Consider the following 19,580-nt stretch of genomic DNA (forward strand, 5'->3'; position numbering starts at 1 on the left):
CAAAATTTTGTGTTCAAAAAAAAATCTAAACAAATATAAAAGTATATTTTCTTACCCTTGGGGATAAAACTGTCCTGAAAAATTTTCTTTTGGAATTAAGGGTAAATGTGATTTTCAGTGATATCATTAAGTGTTTCAGATGAAATCTATTGAGGCTCATTTATGTGTTCAAATGACTTTCCCTTTGTCTCTCCTTCTGGCTTTCTCCAGCTTTCCCAAGTGGTTCAGTGGGTAAAGAATCTGCCTGCAATTCAGGAGATGCAAGTTTGATCACTGGGTGGGGAAGATCCTCTGGAGGAGGGCATGGCAACCCACCCCAGTATTCTTGCCTGGAGAATCCCATGGGCAGTGGAGCCTGGCGGTCTATAGACCATGGGGTCACAAAGAGTCAGACATGACTGAAGTGACTGAGCATTCATACAATGTTTCTCTCTTGCTTAATATCTCTCTCTGTTTCATGGGATCTGGTGTACTTCTGTGTTCTCTCTCTCTTTTTTTTTTTTCATTCTCTGGACTTCTGATTATAGCACATCTTCAGCTAAGCTTTATATCATCCTACTTAGAATACATTACCAAAGTAGTTTATATAATGTGTCTTACCAGAAATTTTCAGAAGTGATCATAAAAATGAGCATCTTTTAAACATAACCATTTTAGTTAAATTAAGGGATTTCCTGGTGGCTCAGATAGTATAGAGTCTGCCTGCATGCGGGAAACCTAAATTTGATCCCTGGGTCAGGAAGATTCCCTGGAGAAGGAAATGGCAACCCACTCTAGTATTCTTGTCTGGAAAATCCCCTGAAAGAGGACACCAGTCTCTTCTGTTTATTGGAGTCTAAAGGCAAGATTACTAGAGTGGGTTGCCATGTCCTCCTCCAGGGGATCTTCTGGACCCAGGAATCAAACCCGTGTCTCTAATGTCTCCTACATTGGCAGGTGAGTTCTTTACTACTAGTGCAAATTGGGAGCTGAGAATTAATTTATTGTTCTTTAAAGAGACTTTGATAAAATCATGAATAATTATTGATTTTTAAAAAGCTACCTGCAAAAACTGAGACTATTGGTGTATAGATCCTTTGTAATTTATTTATTTCTGTTTTTAAAAATTTTAATCTTTGATAATTTAAAAGCAGATGTAGAGTTTGAAAGTAGGAATTGGACCTAAACCTACCCACCAGCAAATTCTTTAGCATGTTTAGTTTATATTAAATTTGATGATAAAGAGAAAGAACATAGCTTATGCATGTTTGTTCTTCAGTCCAGTAGAAAGAACACTTTTTATAGCTTTTACTGAACTTCTATTTTCTGCTAAAAATTTGCATTTCCTTCTTTCTTCTTCCATTCTCCCCTCTCCCTGAACTTTACTTTTTATCTGGGACAATAGGATATTGAGGTTCCTGAAACACAGGGCTCATGCTTAATGCTTAATGAAAGCAAACGTTCTTGCCAAATGTTGATGTTTTACTACCTAAGCCACGTAGGCGAAACTACTTGAGCAGCGCAAAGGTGAAATCTGTTTTCTTTTAAATTTAAACTGTCCTTGTAAGTTAAATAAGTTTTCTAGGACATGAAAGTAAAAGTTAAAACCAGTAGACCAGTAATTATGCTCCAATTAATATAAATAAATAAAATTAAAAAGCAAGCATCATTCAGTTCGGTTCAGTCACTCAGTCATGTCCGACTCTTTGTGACCCCATGAATCGCAGCACGTCAGGCCTCCTTGTCCATCACCAACTCCTGGAGTTCACCCAAACTCATGTGCATCGAGTCGGTGATGGCATCCAGCCATCTCATCCTCTGTCATCCCCTTCTCCTCATGCCCCCAGTCCCTCCCAGCATCAGGGTGTTTTCCAATGAGTCAACTCTTCGTATGAGGTGGCCAATGTATTGGAGTTTCAGCCTCAGCATCAGTCCTTCCAATAAACACCAAGGACTGGTCTCCTTTAGGATGGACTGGTTGGATCTCATATATTAATGCATCTATATGGAATCTAGAAAAATGGTACTGATGAACGTATTTGCAGGGCAGGAATGGAGACGCAGGGGAAGGCGAGTAGGACAAACTGAGAGAGTAGCATGGACATATATACACTACCATCTGCAAAATGGATAGCTAGTGGGAAGCAAATTGAATATTCAAATTAGCTTATCTAAAATGCACATATTAGAGTTTAAAAAGGATCCATTTAGCCACTTCCAGCTCTTCTCTGATAATGTAAAATTTAATCCAATCCAAAACAGAATTCCTTCTTTGTTTATCAGGTTTTGTATGAGTCTCTGTAAATGAAACAGAAGAAATGACTGAATATTGAATCTGTTTATCTGTTGCTGGTTTGCATTCTTATGTTCATCCTCTGAAACCCAGTTCAAGTATCACCTCTTCTAAGAGGCCTTTCCTGACTCCCTGTTGGAGTTAGTTAATCCTTATTTGTGATATTTCTATTTGTTCATTTATATATTAATATAGACAAATGTTTATATTTATATTGTTGTATTCATTAAATTATATTTATTTTGTTTACATGTCTATTTAGTCTCTCAGATTGTGAGCTTCTTGAAGTCAAGGTTGATATTTTCATCTGCATAGAACCCTTAAGGCTAAAGCACAAAGATCTTGATGTGGCTAGAAGTCAGTGCTAAGTTGTATTAAAGTATTTTCCTTAATTATTTACCAGTTCTTCCCCATCTTGAATAAGCAGTAGACTGGATTCTCCTGTGGAACAGTCAGCTGGACTGTCATTCCAAGATTTGGAAGATTCATGAAAATACAAGCATTTATCTTGGATTTGTTGCCAATGCATTGGGCACGTTAACATAACTGGTCTCTAAAGTAAGAAAGAAGGGGAACAATAAAGTAAGAAAGAGGAAGAAGAAATAAATGTTATGTTTCTAACCTGTCCCCACCCTACTAACACTAACCACGCATGCACTAGTCGTCAAAAATTCAGGAAAGACTTTGATCATCGCTGTGAGGACAATTATGTATTTAGAATTTAATATAACTGTGATGCTTTTGAGACCATTGTTCATTCTGCTACTAAGATTTGAAAAATAGTGACCAGTTAAAACACCAACAGACAGAATAACTTGTTCAAGTCCACACACGCAGATGGTGATAGAGACAGAACTCTTTCTAGGATTCCTTAAATTCCTCACCAGTGCTCTTTCTACTCCATGGACAACAATATCAAAATCATCTAAAAAATACACTTGAAACAATATACTTGAAAGCAAATAATAATTCATAAGTTAATGGCAAATACCATGGAGAAAAATTATAAAACAATTCTAATGCTAAATTATATATTTGCCTATTCAGTTCAACTCAGTTACTCAGTCTTGTCTGATTCTGTGAACCCATGGATTGCAGCATGGGGCTTCCTTGTCCATCACCAACTCCCAGAGCTTGCTCAAACTCATGTCCTTCGAGTCAGTGATGCCACCCAACCATCTCAACCTCTGTCATCCCCTTCTACCTCCTGCCTTCAGTCTTTCCCAGCATCAGGGTCTTACTTTGGTCAGGGCTCTGTGATGATCTAGAGGGGTGGGATGGGAGGGTGGGAGGAGGCTCAAGAGGGAGGGGATATATGTATAGTTATAGCTGATTCATGCTGTTGTATAGCAGAAACCAGCACAACACTGTAAAACAACTATCCTTCAATTAAAAATAAAAAAATAATAGTCATTCTTTTGGTATACACTTCTAGTTTTGACAAATACATATAGTTGTCTAGTCACATCACAATCATTATAAAGAACAGTTCCGCCTGCACCCACACTTTTGTAAACATTGCTTTCCTCTCTGTCCACCCTTTGATAAAAACTGATCTGTTATCTTTTCTTATACTCTTGCTTTAGAAGAATGTCGATGGAGTCTGACTTTTTTCACTAAGCATCGTGCATTTGAAATTCATCCATATTGTACTGTGTTATCAATAGTGTAGTGTTAAGAAGGAGAGATATTATTTACAAGGACTCCTGCAATAGGAAAAATGCTCTAACAAAGGTTCTCATTTTATAAATAGGTCAAGAAGTGGGTTGGACACTTGTGGGGGAAGAGAGCATGAACTGTAAAGAATAGGTGATATCCTGAAGTTAGCACTTCCCACTTAGTGCCAGGGACACGAACTCATGGTCACACATGAGCTATGATGCATCTCACTTCTCTTTTTAGAGCTTGTTTACATTTTCAGGCAAGCCAGAGTTTGGGGATTTGGGTGGGAGAGTGAGCCTCACTAAAATTTAACAAGCCAAAGAAAAATAAGAAATGAGCAATTGTGAATATAAAGTCAAGTTTTTCTTTTCTCCTAGTACCAAGTGGTATTTATTTATCTTTCTATCAGCTGAAGGATATTTGAATTGTTGCCAGTTTTGGTGATGATGAATAAAAAGGTAAAGCGAAAGCCAGTCAGTTGTGTCTGACTCTTTGTGACCCCATGGACTGTACAGTCCATTGAATTCTGCAGGCCAGAAGACTGGAGTGGGTAGCCTTTCCGTTCTCCAGGGGATCTTTCCAAGCCAGGGGTCGAATCCAGGTCTCCCGCATTTACAGGTGGATTCTTTACCAGCTGAACCACGAGGGAAGCCCGATAATGAATAAAGTTAATATAAATATTCAAGTCTAGGTTTTTGTGTAAATGGAAGTTTTCATTCCTCTTGCATAGACACCAAGGGATTCTTACATTGCTAGGGCATATGGTAAGGATATGTTCACCACACCTAACTGCCAAGCTGTTTTCCAAAGTGGCTATACAGTTATATTTCCAACAGTTGATGAGAATTCCATTTGCATCTTTTCTTCCCTATCACTTAGTTTTGTTATTTTGTTTTACTTGCCACTCTGATGCACATATTGTGGCAGCTCACTGTATTTTACTGTTTCCCTAATGACTAGTTATGTTGGTTTCTTGATTGGTGGCAGCCAACAGGGAAGTCACAGGAGCTGCCTAGGGCTGCTAGAGTCAGCAGTCAGTGGGGTGAAAGGAGGCCTTAGTTCCCAGAAGCCTGCTGGGAACCTGGTGTCACAGGAGTCACTTGGGTCACTGGAGCTGGCAGGCACCTGGGAGAGGGGGGCCTTGGTTGGTGAGTCTGCAGGGAGTCACACAGGGCTGCCGGAGTCAGAAGGATGGGGAAGGCAGATCTGGGATGTGTACTGAAGTCAGGTGCTGTTTTACTCCCCTTTTCCCATGGGGAATGGGTCTCTCTCTCTGCTGGACTGCCCAGTCCTGAGGGAAGGGTTTTGGGGGCCTGGTCCCCAAGAGTTCACCAGGAGCCAAGTGTCACAGGAGCCCCACCTGGAGCTGCTGGAGTTGGCAGGTGCAGGGGGGAGACAGGAGCCTGGGCTCCTAGATGCCCACAGGAAGCCCTGGGTGGAAGCTGTCTAAGGCTGCATTATCTGCCTGGAATTGCTAGAGTACACAGGAGCTGGGATGAGGCAGGGGGTGGGTGTACCTGGTGCTCCTTGCTCTGGGGAAGGTATTTTTAATGTGCAGATACTTTTCAAATTGATATTTCTACTGGGAGGAGAGTGGATGTGACTTCTAGAAACACTTTCACTTCTTCCTAATCTCTATATGTCTTTTATTTACTTTTCTTGCCTTATTGGCACTCATAGAAACTCTAGTAAAATGTTAAATTAGATTGGTGAGAGCAGACATCCTTGTCTTGTTCCTGACCTTTGGAGGAAGGCCTTCACTTTTTCACCATTAAGTATCATGTTAGCTGCACTATTTCAATGAAAAGTGAAAGTTCAGTTCATAATTTGTTGGGCTTTGTTATTTTGGATGACTGTTACGTTTTTCCATATTTTATGTCATACTTATCGACATGGTCATATCCATTTCTCTTCTCTTATTCTGTTAATATGATGAATTATAGTGATTAATTTTCTAATGCTCTTCTCAGAACTTCTAACCAAATTTGTTATTTATGGAGGCAAATCTGGATTGTTTGTATGTTTTGTTTTCACTCTGATTTCTACTCTTCGTTTCTTACTCTCTTATTAGCTCTTCTTCCAATAACTGGAAGACTCTCCAGGGGAAAAAGCTTCAGTTTCTCTTCTCTCTAGTCGCTTTTGGGCCATGGCCGTCTCTTCTGGACATGGACCTTTTGTGAGAGAGTTTGGCAATAGGGGAGGTGTGGTACAGCAGACTTTACATGTTGATTCTGTAATACATTTGTTTTTCTTTCTAATACCTCCATGAGATTGAGATTATGACATTTGTATTTACAGGCAAAGATCTCCCAAAGAAATGCCTAGCAATTACCTCTTCTGTTACACCTGCCAAGCTTTGCTGCTGCATCCTGATTATTTTTATACTTGTAGCTCTAAATGTGGCGACACTTTCCGCTCTTCTGGCAGGTGAGCTCCCTGTTCTCCAAACCGTACCATGTTCTTTGCACATTCACATTGTCAATAAATATTTATTGAGCTCCATTATGTGCCAGGGTGTGTGAAATGCTTGAGGTGTATCAGTGAACAAAACACTCCTATTCTATAAATAGCAGGAAGATGCAGATATTATAATATAGGGTAACAGATTGAGTTGAATGTAAGTGTCCAGGGCAAGCCTCCTTGAGAAAACGACTTTTCAGCAAACTTGAAGGAGATGAAGAAGCCATTGGGTATGTGGGGAAAGCATTCCAGATGGCAGGAACAAGTAGAATGAAAGGAAGAATCTCCTGGCAGGTTTGAGGAACAGCATGGAGGCTTCTGCAGATGAAGCAAGGTGGGAATGAGGAAGAGTAACGGGCTGGGGGTCAGGGAGGTCACAGCCTAATGAGTCAGGTAAAAACTCTGGCTTTTAATCTGAGTGCAGTAGGGGGTATCAAGAAGAGGGAAATTGTAGGAGAGGAATGCCATGATCTGAATTTCATTGTAGAATAATATTTTGACTGCTACATTGAGAATCATGTAATGTGTATATTTATCAACTCAATAGTTTTCATAGAACATTCTGTTCTTTTTTTTTCTTTCTTTTTTATTTTAATTTAATTTAATTTTTATTTAAAATCACTTGGGAAAAGCCTCTTTCACTAGTTTGTACTCAGCAAGTGATCACGGATCTCAATATTCCATTTTCCCAGAGACCAAAAAGGAAAAATGACCTCAAAAGACTACTTTTGGCAAGCAGTGAAGTGAAGTGCAATCAGATTTCCAAATATTGAGTAACAGTTGATGTTTTATAAATGACTAAGGCTGATAGCATTCTAAGAGGCATTAGAAATACACTTGAGAATATGTTCCTGGAAGTAAAATGAGAGAAAATTATGTAGTGGGTGGTGCCAAAATACATATAAAGGAAAACTATTCATTCAGAAAAACAGACAAATTTGGGCTTGGAAAGAGTCTACCTATAGAAAGTAGCCCCTGTTCAGATTTTGAGAAAAGCAAAAGATTATTAGCCAAGGCCATGAAAGTACAAGAGTCTAGCTGTTCTTTGGCCATACTTTTCTTCAAACCCCTTATTTTGGAATTTTGTTATACTGTACCTACATATACATGTATACACATGTATATATACATATGTAAAAAAAGACTGATCTCAGGATGGTAAGTGGACAAATAGATAAAAGGCGTGAGAAAATTTATTTGTTATGCTTCACTGTGTCTGTCCAACTTTTAGTGAGAAGCAGAGAGACAGACTTACAAGTTGTGTATGTCACCTGCCCAAAAGGATGGATTGGATTTGGGAATAAGTGTTTTTATTTTTCTGAAGACTCAGAGAATTGGACATTGAGTCAGATATCCTGTACTTCAGTGGGAGCTGTTCTTGCTCAGTTTGAAACTGAGGATGAGCTGGTAAGGAATATTTTTGGATCATGTTCTGTGTTAAATACTTAGCCCCTGAGAAGGATATAGGCCGCACAGGGTGACAGCTGAAAGTAGAGGAAGGATCCCATTCCAGGCAGACTTGGGGGCTTAGAGTGCATATTAGTGCCTGATATTTCTTGGGCATGTTCTCTGCCTGGAAACCTGTGAGACAAATTAGACACATTCTCTCATGTAATCCTCATAGTTAACCTTCAAATTAGATATATTGTTCCCATTGTAAAAAGAAGTATGGTAATCATGTAATTTATCATCCAAACTGGGACATTTTGGGGAGTGAAAGTGATAATATTATGTTGGAATGTTGGAAGTGACAATATTATGTTGGAACCTGGGACTTTCCCAGTCAAGTTGAGATGTGTGATCACTTTAAGGTAATTTAGGATCAGACAAATTTGAGTGACTTAAGCTGAGAACTGGGGACTAGTCTTCTCCCTTCAATGTCTAAGCTTCTCAATCTTACCAGGCTGTCATCCAAAGAGAGAAGGCTGGGGGGAAGAGGACTCAAGGGTAAAATGAAGGAGACATGTGTTTTTGCTTTCTGTGTTTTATAATAGAACTTTCTGACAAGATACAAAGACATTTTTGACTATTGGATTGGCCTTAGCAGAGAATCATCACATCATGCTTGGAAGTGGACAGACAACTCTAAACTTAACGCCCCGTAAGTTTTTAGGCTGCCTTCTATTCTATGTAGTTATGGGTGTGAGTTGTATTTATGGGAATGTAAATTTAATATCATGGAAAGTTTCCTGCACTATGATGTAAGAAATAGAAGTCCTTTGTATGCTCTTCTGTTTATTAGCAGTGCCTTTGGGAAAAGTTTACATATCATGTTTTCAATTGAAATTTTAGCATGATGATGACATTAGACATAGTTCTTCTACTTTCACGCACTGACTTAAACTGTGCTGAAATCCATATTTAGAAAGTAGAGAGAGCAGCTGAGGTACTCTGGGGTCCTATAGTCTTAGAAAGCCACTGAAGAATTGGTATCCACAGACCCTCAGTCCACTCTGCCAGCTGCTGTGTTATTCCTAAAAGGAATGTTGTCAGGGACCCAGAGGGAATCCCTCCTGTGATAATTTATCCCTGGAAGAAACTTAGTATCTGAACACTTCAGTGGAGAGGTCTTAACTGTAACCATTACACTGGAGCAGACAGAATAAAAAGGGGCAATAGCTTCCCTCAATCAAAGCCAAGCCCGTTTAAGAATTTTCTAGTAAGTACATAATTTTATTTTCATACGTTTATGAAGCAGGTCAAGAGAACACCGAAAATCATCTTCATTGAAGGCCAATGAAAATAATTAATAAATGATCAAAAATAAAAGAACAAAGAAGAGTTTTATTTGAGCCAAGCTGAGGACTAGCCTGGAAGCCCACCTCCCAGATCACTCTGAGAAACTGCTTCAGAGAAACAGGGTTTCTAGCCCAGTTTTATATTTTGTCAGAAGAGAGAACATTAAACAAGTCAGGGTCACATTCCTTCAAGATTTCAAGGATATTTCTTTTTTTAAAAAATATAAATTTATTTATTTTAATTGGAGGTTAATTACTTTACAATATTGTATTGGTTTTGCCATACATCAACAGGAATCCAAATGAAAAAAATAGACCAGCACATACAGAGCGGGTCAGTATGGCCTTGGCACCTGGGAAGGGAGTCTTATCATTGAAGGAGGACCAACACTAGTGTCCTCAGAAGAGGGACATTTAATCTTTATTTTTGACATGGACATTTTTTATTTCTGGTCAGTGTACCCTTTTCTTTCGTCATTAAAGCAAAAGTACAATATATGTTTGATAGGCCACAAACAGGCTGTTATAGATGGCCTAAAATTCAAGTTTACTCATGTGTAAGCCAGAATGACTTCCCTATATTTCAATAGATAAAAATTTTCTTTTATCTCCACCCCTGGCAGCAGTTCACTTGGCTGCAACAGCAAGCGCTAAATAACTAGTCAACAACATAACTGGATTTGGGATGGGTGATGATAATCTGATATTCAGGTAGGGAGTATGAGAGTATATAAGGAACTAAATACAAAAATGATGTATATATATTATACTAAGAAGCCATATGAAGACAGATTTTCACTTTTCTCTGGTTCACATTAAAAATACCTGGAGTGGGGGTGTGGAAGAATATGAGGAGGAAAGAATGCAGATGTCCAACCTATGCTTTTTAATATTTTTGTGTTTGGTTTTAGATTTGTCATCCAAGGAACTGGAGAATGTGCCTACCTGACTGACTCTGGAGTTAGTAGTGGCAAGAGATACGTAATTAGAAAAAGGATTTGCAGCAAGACAAATAGTAATGTCTCCATATCCTTAAATACTTCAAGACCTTTTTAGGGAATTTCACACACCATTTCTAAGAGATGCATTATAAATTACTATATACAGTTGCTGCTGTACTGCCTGATCTGCTGAAAATTTATCATCAAAATTCATTTATAATATTTGCTAACAGCGAAGAAGTAAGCTATTCTTGAATGATACAGGGATTTGGAAGAGCATAATTCTAAGTGTTAAATATTGTATGTGCTAAGTTGCTTCAGTTGTGTCTGACTCTTTGTGACCCTATGGACAGTAGCCCACCAGGCTCTTCTGTCCTTGGGATTCTCCAGGCAAGAATTCTAGAGTAGGTTTCCATGTCCTCCTCCAGGGGTTGAATAATATGAGTTGATACTTTTATTTGAACCCGATAATTGTGAATGAATAGAGAAGCCTGACGTTCTGCCGTCCATGGGGTCACAAAGATTTGGACATGACTTAGCGACCAAACAAAAAATATGAATGAATTCCTCTTTTGTTACACAGACAGCACTTTTGTTTGCACACATGGGACCATAAAAATGACTAGCTGAAACCATACAAAATGATAATGAGAGCTTTATAACTGGTTAACATATTCAAAATTCTCTTACTATCAGTTACAGATATATAGGGAAATTTTCAAAAGCACTAAGACTAAGGACTCCCTGGTGGTCCAGTGGCTAAGACTGCATGCTCCCAATGCAAGGGGTCTGGGTTTGACCCCTGGTCAAGGAACTAGATCTCACATGCCACAACTAGAAGGTCTCATGTGCTAAAGATTCCCACATGCTGTACAACAAAGTGAATCAGCTGTACAGCACATGGAATCTTTAGTTGCACCATGTGGGGTTATACTCCAATGGGGAAAAACAACAACAACAACAACTCTTTAACACAAAAAGCAGAAAAAAGAAAAAAAAAACCACAGAAATTGGCAAAAAAGAAAAGATTCCACATGCTGCAAGGAAAATTGAAGATCCCATGTGCCATGACTAACATGTGGTGCAGCCAAATGAATTTTTAAAAAATTACCAGGACTAACATTTCTTTTAGATTTTGTATTTTAAAACAGTAGAATTTGAAACACTGAAAAAAAGCTTTTTACACTTATTCTCAGTGTTCATGTTTTTAATTACAGTGTGCTAAATAAATGTATATAAATATCAATTTTTTATTTAACTTTACTAGATTTAAAACACCCTGCTTTTATCCCACTTAAATCACAAATAGTTAAATACTTATACTAATGAAGGCTGTGATACCCAAATCTCAGAACTGTTACATATTATTGAGTTTTAAGAAACAAAATGTTTTAAATTTTTACAGCATTGCTACACTGTACTGATGAGTCCCAAAAGGATGAAATAGCAATTTATAATGCATTCTCTCTTTCTGTGTTATTGGTTGGCCAAAAAGTTTCTTCCAGTTTTTCCATAAGATCTTATGGAATGGAAAAACATGAATGAACTTTTTGGCCAATCCAATACTTCCATTTCTCCCATCTCACTTGTATATTTCTCAGTTTTTTCTTTTGTAAAAAATTTTGATTTACAACTATACTCCAGTAAAAATTGTGTTGCTGCTGCTGCTAAGTCGCTTCAGTCGTGTCCGACTCTGTTCGACCCAATAGACGGCAGTGCACCAGGTTCCCCCGTCCCTGGGATTCTCCAGGCAAGAACACCAGAGTGGGTTGCCATTTCCTTCTCCAATGCATGAAAGTGAAAAGTGAAAGTGAAGTCGCTCAGTTGTGTCCGACCCTTAGCGACCCCAAGGACTGCAGCCTACCAGTCTCTTCCGTCCATGGGATTTTCCAGGCAAGAGTACTGGAGTGGGGTGCCGTTGCCTTTTCCGAAAATTATGTTAATTTCAAGTATACAGCAGAGTGAATTAGCTATGCACGTACATGTGTGCACTCTTTATAGACTATTTCCCCTATAGGAATTCACACAGTACAGGGTAATGTTCCCTGTGCAATATAGTATGTCCTTGTTAATTATCTCTTTTGTAGAGAGTTGTGTTTATACATCAATCTCAATCTCCCAATTTATCCCTCTCCACTCCTTTACCACCAGGTAACCAGAAGTTTGATTTCTACACCTGTGACTCTATTTCTGTTTTGTAGATCAGTTCATTTGTACCGTTTTTTAGATTCCATGTATAGGCGATATCGTATGATGTTTGTCTTATCAGTTTCTTCTTGTTGTGCAGTCCCCCAGTCATGACTGAATTTTTAATGACCCCATGGACTGCAGAACTGGAGAAGAAAATGGCAATGCATGCCATTATTCTTGCCTGGAGAATCCCATGGACAGAGTTGCCTGATGGGGTTGCAAAGAGTCGGGTATGACTGTAATCACCTGGCTTGGCATGGCAGACACTGCAGAACCCGAGGCTTTGTAATTCTATGCAACTTTGACAATATTTAGTTTTGTATTTATTTTTATATATTGTATACTTATATTTTTATACATACTTGAGATTGTATCTTTGTTTTATTTTTTTCTTGTCTTACAATCATTTTGCCTCAGGTTTTCTAAGATGCCTAGACTATATCTAGCTCAGTTCTATATTCTCAGAGACTAATACAATGTCTCAAATACTGAATATGGTCTAAACATAACTGTGAATATAAAATGCATTCCACACTATGAGATTCTTCCCTATTTTCTTGGTTTCTGCTACTTTTTTTTAATAAAGAAAGCTAAATTTCCACAGAAATCTGGAAGATAAAATAAATCAATTAATAGATTTTGTATTGATAAACTCGATGTGATTAGCTTACAAATGATGTTTGAGTCAAATTGTGACCCTAACCGACTTAGTATTCTTTCACAAACTAGTTTTCAAGCCATGTATCTAAAGCATACATTCCATCTTTTAGCTATGAACTTTATAAATTAAATAGCCACTGAAAGCAGAGTTTCTTCACATGAAAAATAAATACAATTACTAGTTTCACTGGATAGGCTCCTCTCTAGTTGCAGTATGGGGCTACTCTCTAGTTGTGGTATGTGGGCTTCTCACTGCAGTGGCTTCTCTTGTTGCAGAAAGTGGGCTCTAGGGCACCAGGGCTCAATAATTATGGTGCACAGGATTTGTTGCCCCAAGGCACATGGAATCCTCCCAGACCAGGGATCAAACCTGTGTCCCTTGTCTTGGCAGGCAGATTCTTAAACACTGGGCCACAAGAGAGGGCCAATAAATAGCTTTCTTCCATCATTGCTCTATGGAAATAAAATTGAAAATAACACCAATTATTCTGGAACGTCTAAGTGATGACAAGTCCATTGACACTTTCCTACTGGTGCTAGCAGAAAGTCAAGGAATGGAATGAATCAGTTTCTAACACATCAGTGGAAATCACTACTAATTGAATTAATCAGTCAAACATCATGTAGGAACAAGTGTGTAAAATTACACAGAAACACATCTACATGATTTGAGACTTACCCATTCTTCCTCTTTAAATTTGTTTTGCTTCATTCTTTATCCTATAACCAGAGGGATTATTCCAATCCAAAGTGTGATCTGGTCACTTCTTTGCATAAAATATTTTAATGACTTCTCCTTTACTCTCAGTATACCACCCAAACTCCTAATGGTAATCACGGTCATATAATATAATTATGTCACTGCCTCCCCCAAATATAAAAAAGAAAAGCCTCCTAGAATTAATGAGTGAGCCCAGCAAGATTACAGGATACAAGTCCAAGACACAAAAAATTAATCAGATTTTATATACTAATAGTTAACCTGGAAACAAATGAAAAACACAGTAGTATCTATAATCATTCCTAAGAAATGAAATACTTATGTACAAAATTTAAACATTTTCAGGATATGAATGCTGAAATTTTAAAATGTCAATGAAAAAATGAAACAAAACTAGATAAATGGAGCTGAAGACTGTACTTGTGGATTTGAAGGCTTTGTTGTTGCTGTTGTTCAGTCACTAAGTTGTGTCCAACTCTTTGTGATCCCATGGGCTGCAGCATGCCTGGTTTGCCTGTCCTTCACTGTCTTTCTGAGTTTGCTCAAACTCATGTCCACTGAGTTGGTGATGCCATCCAGGCCATCTCATCCTCAGTAACTACCTTCTCCTCCTGCCCTCAATGTTTCAGAAAATCAGAGTCTTTTTCATTGAGTTGGCTCATTGCATCAGGTGGCCAAAGTTTGGAGCATCAGCTTCAGCATCAGTCTTTCCAATGAATACTCAGGGTTGATCTCCTTTAGGATTGACTGGTTTGATCTCCTTGATGTCCAAGGGACTCTCAAGAGTCTTCTCCAGCACCACAATTCAAAAGCATCAATTCTTTGGTGTTCATCCTTCATTATGATCCAACTCACATAATCCATACACGACTACTGGAAAAAACATAACTTTGACTGTATAGACCTTTGTCAGCAAAGTGGTGTCTCTGCTTTTTAATATGCTGTCTAGATTTCTCAGCTTTTCTTTCAAGAAGCAAGCGTCTTTTAATTTCATGGCTGCAGTCACTGTCTGCAGTGATTTTGGAGCCCAAGAAATAAAATTTGCCGCTGTTTCCATTTTATCCCCATCTATTTGCCATGAAGTGATGAGATCAGTTGCCAGGATCTTAGTTTTGTGAATTTTGAGTTTTAGGCCAGCTTTTTCACTTTCCTCTTTCACCTTCATCAAATAGCTCTTTAGTTCCTCTTTGCTTTCTGCCATTAAGGTGGTATCATCTGCATATCTGAGGTTGTTGATATGTCTCCCGGCAATCTTGACTCCAGCTTGTGGTTCATCCACTCCGGCATTTTGCCTGATGTACTCAAGTTAAATAAGCTAAGGTGACAATATACAGCCTTGGTGTACTCCTTTCCCAATTTTGAACCAGTCCATTGAAGACTTAACTGGTAGTAAAATATCAGTTTTTCTCAAAGTGATCTATAGGTTTTATGCAATTTTTTTCAAAATCCAGCAGGATTTTCATAGACATAGACTATAGACAAACTTATTTCTGAATTCAAATGGAAAGGTACAGGCCCTAGGATAACAAAACAACCTTGAAAAAGAAGAGAAAATTGGGAGGATTCATTTTATATGATGTTAAGTCTTACTATATTTTTAAGGTCATTATACAATATTGGCAAAGTGCTGATCACATAGATTAATACAACAGAATAAAGAACCAATAAATAGACCCTTGCAAATATGACCAATTAAATTTTCACAAGCGTACCAAAGCAATTCAGTAACTAAATGATTTGGAGGACTTGGGCATCCACTAGCCAAAAATTAAAAAAATGAACTTTGACCTAAACCTTACATCTGAAACCAGTATTAGCCCCCAGAAGGACTCTAGGCTTAAATCTAAAATATAAAATTAGAAAACTTTTAGAAAAAAATATAGGATAAAATCTTTTGGATACACAGCTAGGCAATACATTCTTGGGCTTCCTTGGTGGCTTAGATGGTAAAGATTCTGCCTGCAATGCAGGAGACCTGGGCTAGATCCCTGAGTCAGGAAGATCCCCTTGAGAAGGGAATGACTACCCACTCCAGTATTCTTGCCTGGAGAATTCCATGGACAGAGGAGCCTGGCTGGCTACAGTCCATGGGGTTCACAACAGTCAGACATGACAGAGCAACTAACACTGTCACTTCAATAAATTCTTAAACCTGACACCAAAAACATGATTCATAAAAGAAAACATTAATAAACTAGACCTCATCAAAACTACTTTCTTTTTTTTTTTTTTTTTTTTGCCTAATACCCTGAGGAGAGAATGAAAAGACAAGTTAGAAACTGGGAGAAAAATTTGCACATAGACAAAGAACTAGTGACTAGAATGTATAAAGAACTCTCAAAACTCAGTAATAAAAAATCCAAATAGAAAGTAGATAACTTTTCTTAAAAGAGATTTTTAGAAAAGTGTCAGGTTTACAATGAAATTGAGAGGAAGGAATAGTTATTCCATATACGCCCTAAAAAAACAGACATCAGATCAGATCAGTCGCTCAGTCGGGTTGGACTCTTTGCGACCCCATGAATCGCAGCACGCCAGGCCTCCCTGTCCATCACCAACTCCCGGAGTTCACTGAGACTCACGTCCATCGAGTCAGTGATGCCATCCAGCCATCTCATCCTCTGTCGTCCCCTTCTCCTCTTGCCCCCAGTCCCTCCCAGCATCAGAGTCTTTTCTAATGAGTCAACCCTTTGCATGAGGTGGCCAAAGTACTGGAGTTTCAGCTTTAGCATCATTCCTTCCAAAGAAATCCCAGGGCTGATCCTCAGAATGGACTGGTTGGATCTCCTTGCAGTCCAAGGGACTCAGGAGTCTTCTCCAACACCACAGTTCAAAAGCATCAATTTTTCGGCGCTCAGCCTTCTTTACAGTCCAACTCTCACATCCATACATGACCACAGGAAAAACCATAGCCTTGACTAGATGGACCTTTGTTGGCAAAGTAATGTCTCTGCTTTTGAATATGCTATCTAGGTTGGTCATAACTTTCCTTCCAAGGAGTAAGTGTCTTTTAATTTCATGGCTGCAGTAATCATCTGTAGTGATTTTGGAGCCCCGAAAAATAAAGTCTGACACTGTTTCCACTGTTTCCCCATCTATTTCCCATGAAGTCATAGGACTGGATGCCATGATCTTCGTTTTCTGAATGTTGAGCTTTAAGCCAACTTTTGCACTCTCCATTTTCACTTTCATCAAGAGGCTTTTTAGTTCCTCTTCACTTTCTGCCATAAGGGTGGTGTCATCTGCATATCTGAGGTTATTGATATTTCTCCCGGCAATCTTGATTCCAGCTTGTGTTTCTTCCAGTCCAGCATTTCTCATGATGTACTCTGCATATAAGTTAAATAAACAGGGTGACAATATACAGCCTTGACGAACTCCTTTTCCTATTTGGAACCAGTCTGTTGTTCCATGTCCAGTTCTAACTGTTGCTTCCTGACCTGCATACAAATTTCTCAAGAGGCAGATCAGGTGGTCTGGTATTCCAATCTCTTGCAGAATTTTCCACAGTTTATTGTGATCCACACAGTCAAAGGCTTTGGCATAGTCAGTAAAGCAGAAATAGATGTTTTTCTGGAACTCTCTTGCTTTTTCCATGATCCAGTGGATGTTGGCAATTTGATCTCTGGTTCCTCTGCCTTTTCTAAAACCAGCTTGAACATTAGGAAGTTCACGGTTCACATACTGCTGAAGCCTGGCTTGGAGAATTTTGAGCATTACTTTACTAGCATGCAAGATGAGTGCAATTGTGCAGTAGTTTGAGCATTCTTTGGCATTGCCTTTCTTTGGGATTGGAATGAAAACTGACTTTTTCCAGTTTTGTGGCCACTGCTGAGGTTTCCAAATTTGCTGGCATATTGAGTGCAGCACTTTGACAGCATCATCTGTCAGGATTTGGAATAGTTCAACTGGAATTCCATCACCTTCACTAGCTTTGTTTGTAGCGATGCCTTCTAAGGCCCACTTAACTTCACATTCCAGGATATCTGGCTCTAGGTCAGTGATCACACCATCGTGATTATCTGGGTCATGAAGATCTTTTTTGTACAGTTCTTCTGTGTATTCTTGCCTCCTCTTCTTTATATCTTCTGCTTCTGTTAGGTCCATACCACTTCTGTCCTTTATCGAGCCCATCTTTGCATGAAATGTTCCTTTGGTATCTATGATTTTCTTGAAGAGATCTCTAGTCTTTCCCATTCTGTTGTTTTTCTCTATTTCTTTGCATTGATCACTGAAGAAGGCTTTCTTATCTCTTCTTGCTATTCTTTGGAACTCTGCATTCAGATGTTTATATTTTTCCTTTTTTCCTTTGCTTTTTGCTTCTCTTCTTTTCACAGCTATTTGTAAGGCCTCCCCAGACAGCCATTTTGCTTTTTTGCATTTCTTTTCCATGAGGATGGTCTTGATCCCTGTCTCCTGTACAATGTCACGAACCCCATTCCATAGTTCATCAGACACTCTATCTATCAGATCTAGTCCCTTAAATGTGTTTCTCACTTCCACTGTATAATCGTAAGGGATTTGATTTAGGTCATATCTGAATGGTCTAGTGGTTTTCCCTACTTTCTTCAATTTAAGTCTGAAGTTGGCAATAAGGAGTTCATGGTCTGAGCCACAGTCAGCTCCTGGTCTTGTTTTTGCTGACTGTATAGAGCTTCTCCATCTTTGGCTGCAAAGAATATAATCAATCTGATTTCGGTGTTGACCGTCTGGTGATGTCCATGTATAGAGTCTTCTCTTGTGTTGTTGGAAGAGGGTGTTTGTTATGACCAGTGCATTTTCTTGGCAAAACTCTATTAGTCTTTGCCCTGCTTCATTCCGTATTCCTGCGTCCAAGGTCGGGGTGGCGATGAGAGGAGTTACCCCACGTCTGAGGTCAGGGCCAGCGGCCAGGAGGAGATACCCCATGCCCCAAGCCCGAGGCCAAGAGCGGTGAGCAGGAGGAGCTACCCCAGGTGCCTAAGCCCGAGGCCAGGGGCGGCGGCCTGAAGGACCTACCCCACACCCCCACGCCCGAGGCCAAGGGCGGCGGCTGGGAGGAACAACCCCACATCCAAGGAGCCGTGGCTGCGTGTGCGCAGGACGGCCTAGAGGAGCTATCCCATGTTGAAAGTCAGGAAGGGCAGCAGTGAGGAGATACCCCTCATCCAAAGTAAGGAGCAATGGCTACGCTTTGCTGGAGCAGCCGTGAAGAGATACCCCACACCCAAGGTAAGAGAAACCCAAGTAGACAGTAGGTGTTGCAAGAGGGCATCAGAGGGCAGACACACTGAAACCATACTCTCAGAAAACTAGTCAATCGAATCATACTAGGACCACAGCCTTGTCTAACTCAATGAAACTAAGCCATGCCCGTGGGGCAACCCAAGATGGGCTGGTCATGGTGGAGAGATCTGACAGAATGTGGTCCGCTGGAGAAGGGAATGGCAAACCACTTCAGTATTCTTGCCTTGAGAACCCCATGAACAGTATGAAAAGGCAAAATGATAGGATACTGAAAGAGAAACTCCCCAGGTCAATAGGTGCCCAATAAGCTACTGGAGATCAGTGGAGAAATAACTCCAGAAAGAATGAAGGGATGGAGCCAAAGCAAAAAGAATACCCAGCTGTGGGTGTGACTGGTGATAGAAGCAAGGTCCGATGCTGTAAAGAGCAATATTGTATAGAAACCTGCAATGTCAGGTCCATGAATCAAGGCAAATTGGAAGTGGTCAAACGAGATGGCAAGAGTGAATGTCAACATTCTAGGAATAAGCGAACTGAAATGGACTGGAATGGGTGAATTTAACTCAGATGACCATTATATCTACTACTGTGGACAGGAATCCCTCAGAAGAAATGGAGTGGCCATCATGGTCAACAGAAGAGTCCGAAATGCAGTACTTGGATGCAATCTCAAAACGACAGAATGATCTCTGTTCGTTTCCAAGCAAACC

The 19,580-nt window shown here is 39.5% G+C and overlaps 1 protein-coding gene across 9 annotated transcripts in view; it reads left to right on the plus strand.

The window, feature by feature from the left end:
* LOC102391695 (C-type lectin domain family 2 member D11) overlaps positions 1 to 19,580 on the plus strand; it is a 62,522-nt gene that overhangs the window by 4,509 nt on the left and 38,433 nt on the right. For 6 of the 9 annotated variants that reach the window (XM_044941063.2, XM_044941065.2, XM_044941067.2 and 3 more), the window contains exons 1-5: positions 3,575 to 5,082; positions 6,233 to 6,361; positions 7,626 to 7,801; positions 8,389 to 8,495; positions 10,044 to 10,147. In XM_044941063.2, the coding sequence (XP_044796998.2) occupies positions 4,887 to 5,082; positions 6,233 to 6,361; positions 7,626 to 7,801; positions 8,389 to 8,495; positions 10,044 to 10,147 (712 nt within the window). In that variant the 5' untranslated portion in view covers positions 3,575 to 4,886. Of the gene's footprint in view, positions 1 to 3,574; positions 5,083 to 6,232; positions 6,362 to 7,625; positions 7,802 to 8,388; positions 8,496 to 10,043; positions 10,148 to 19,580 lie in introns of those variants that run through there. The other 3 variants (XM_044941071.2, XM_025283190.3, XM_025283189.3) reach the window with 2 other exon arrangements.

This window comes from Bubalus bubalis, chromosome 4 (assembly GCF_019923935.1).
Source record: "Bubalus bubalis isolate 160015118507 breed Murrah chromosome 4, NDDB_SH_1, whole genome shotgun sequence".
NCBI lineage: Eukaryota > Metazoa > Chordata > Mammalia > Artiodactyla > Bovidae > Bubalus > Bubalus bubalis.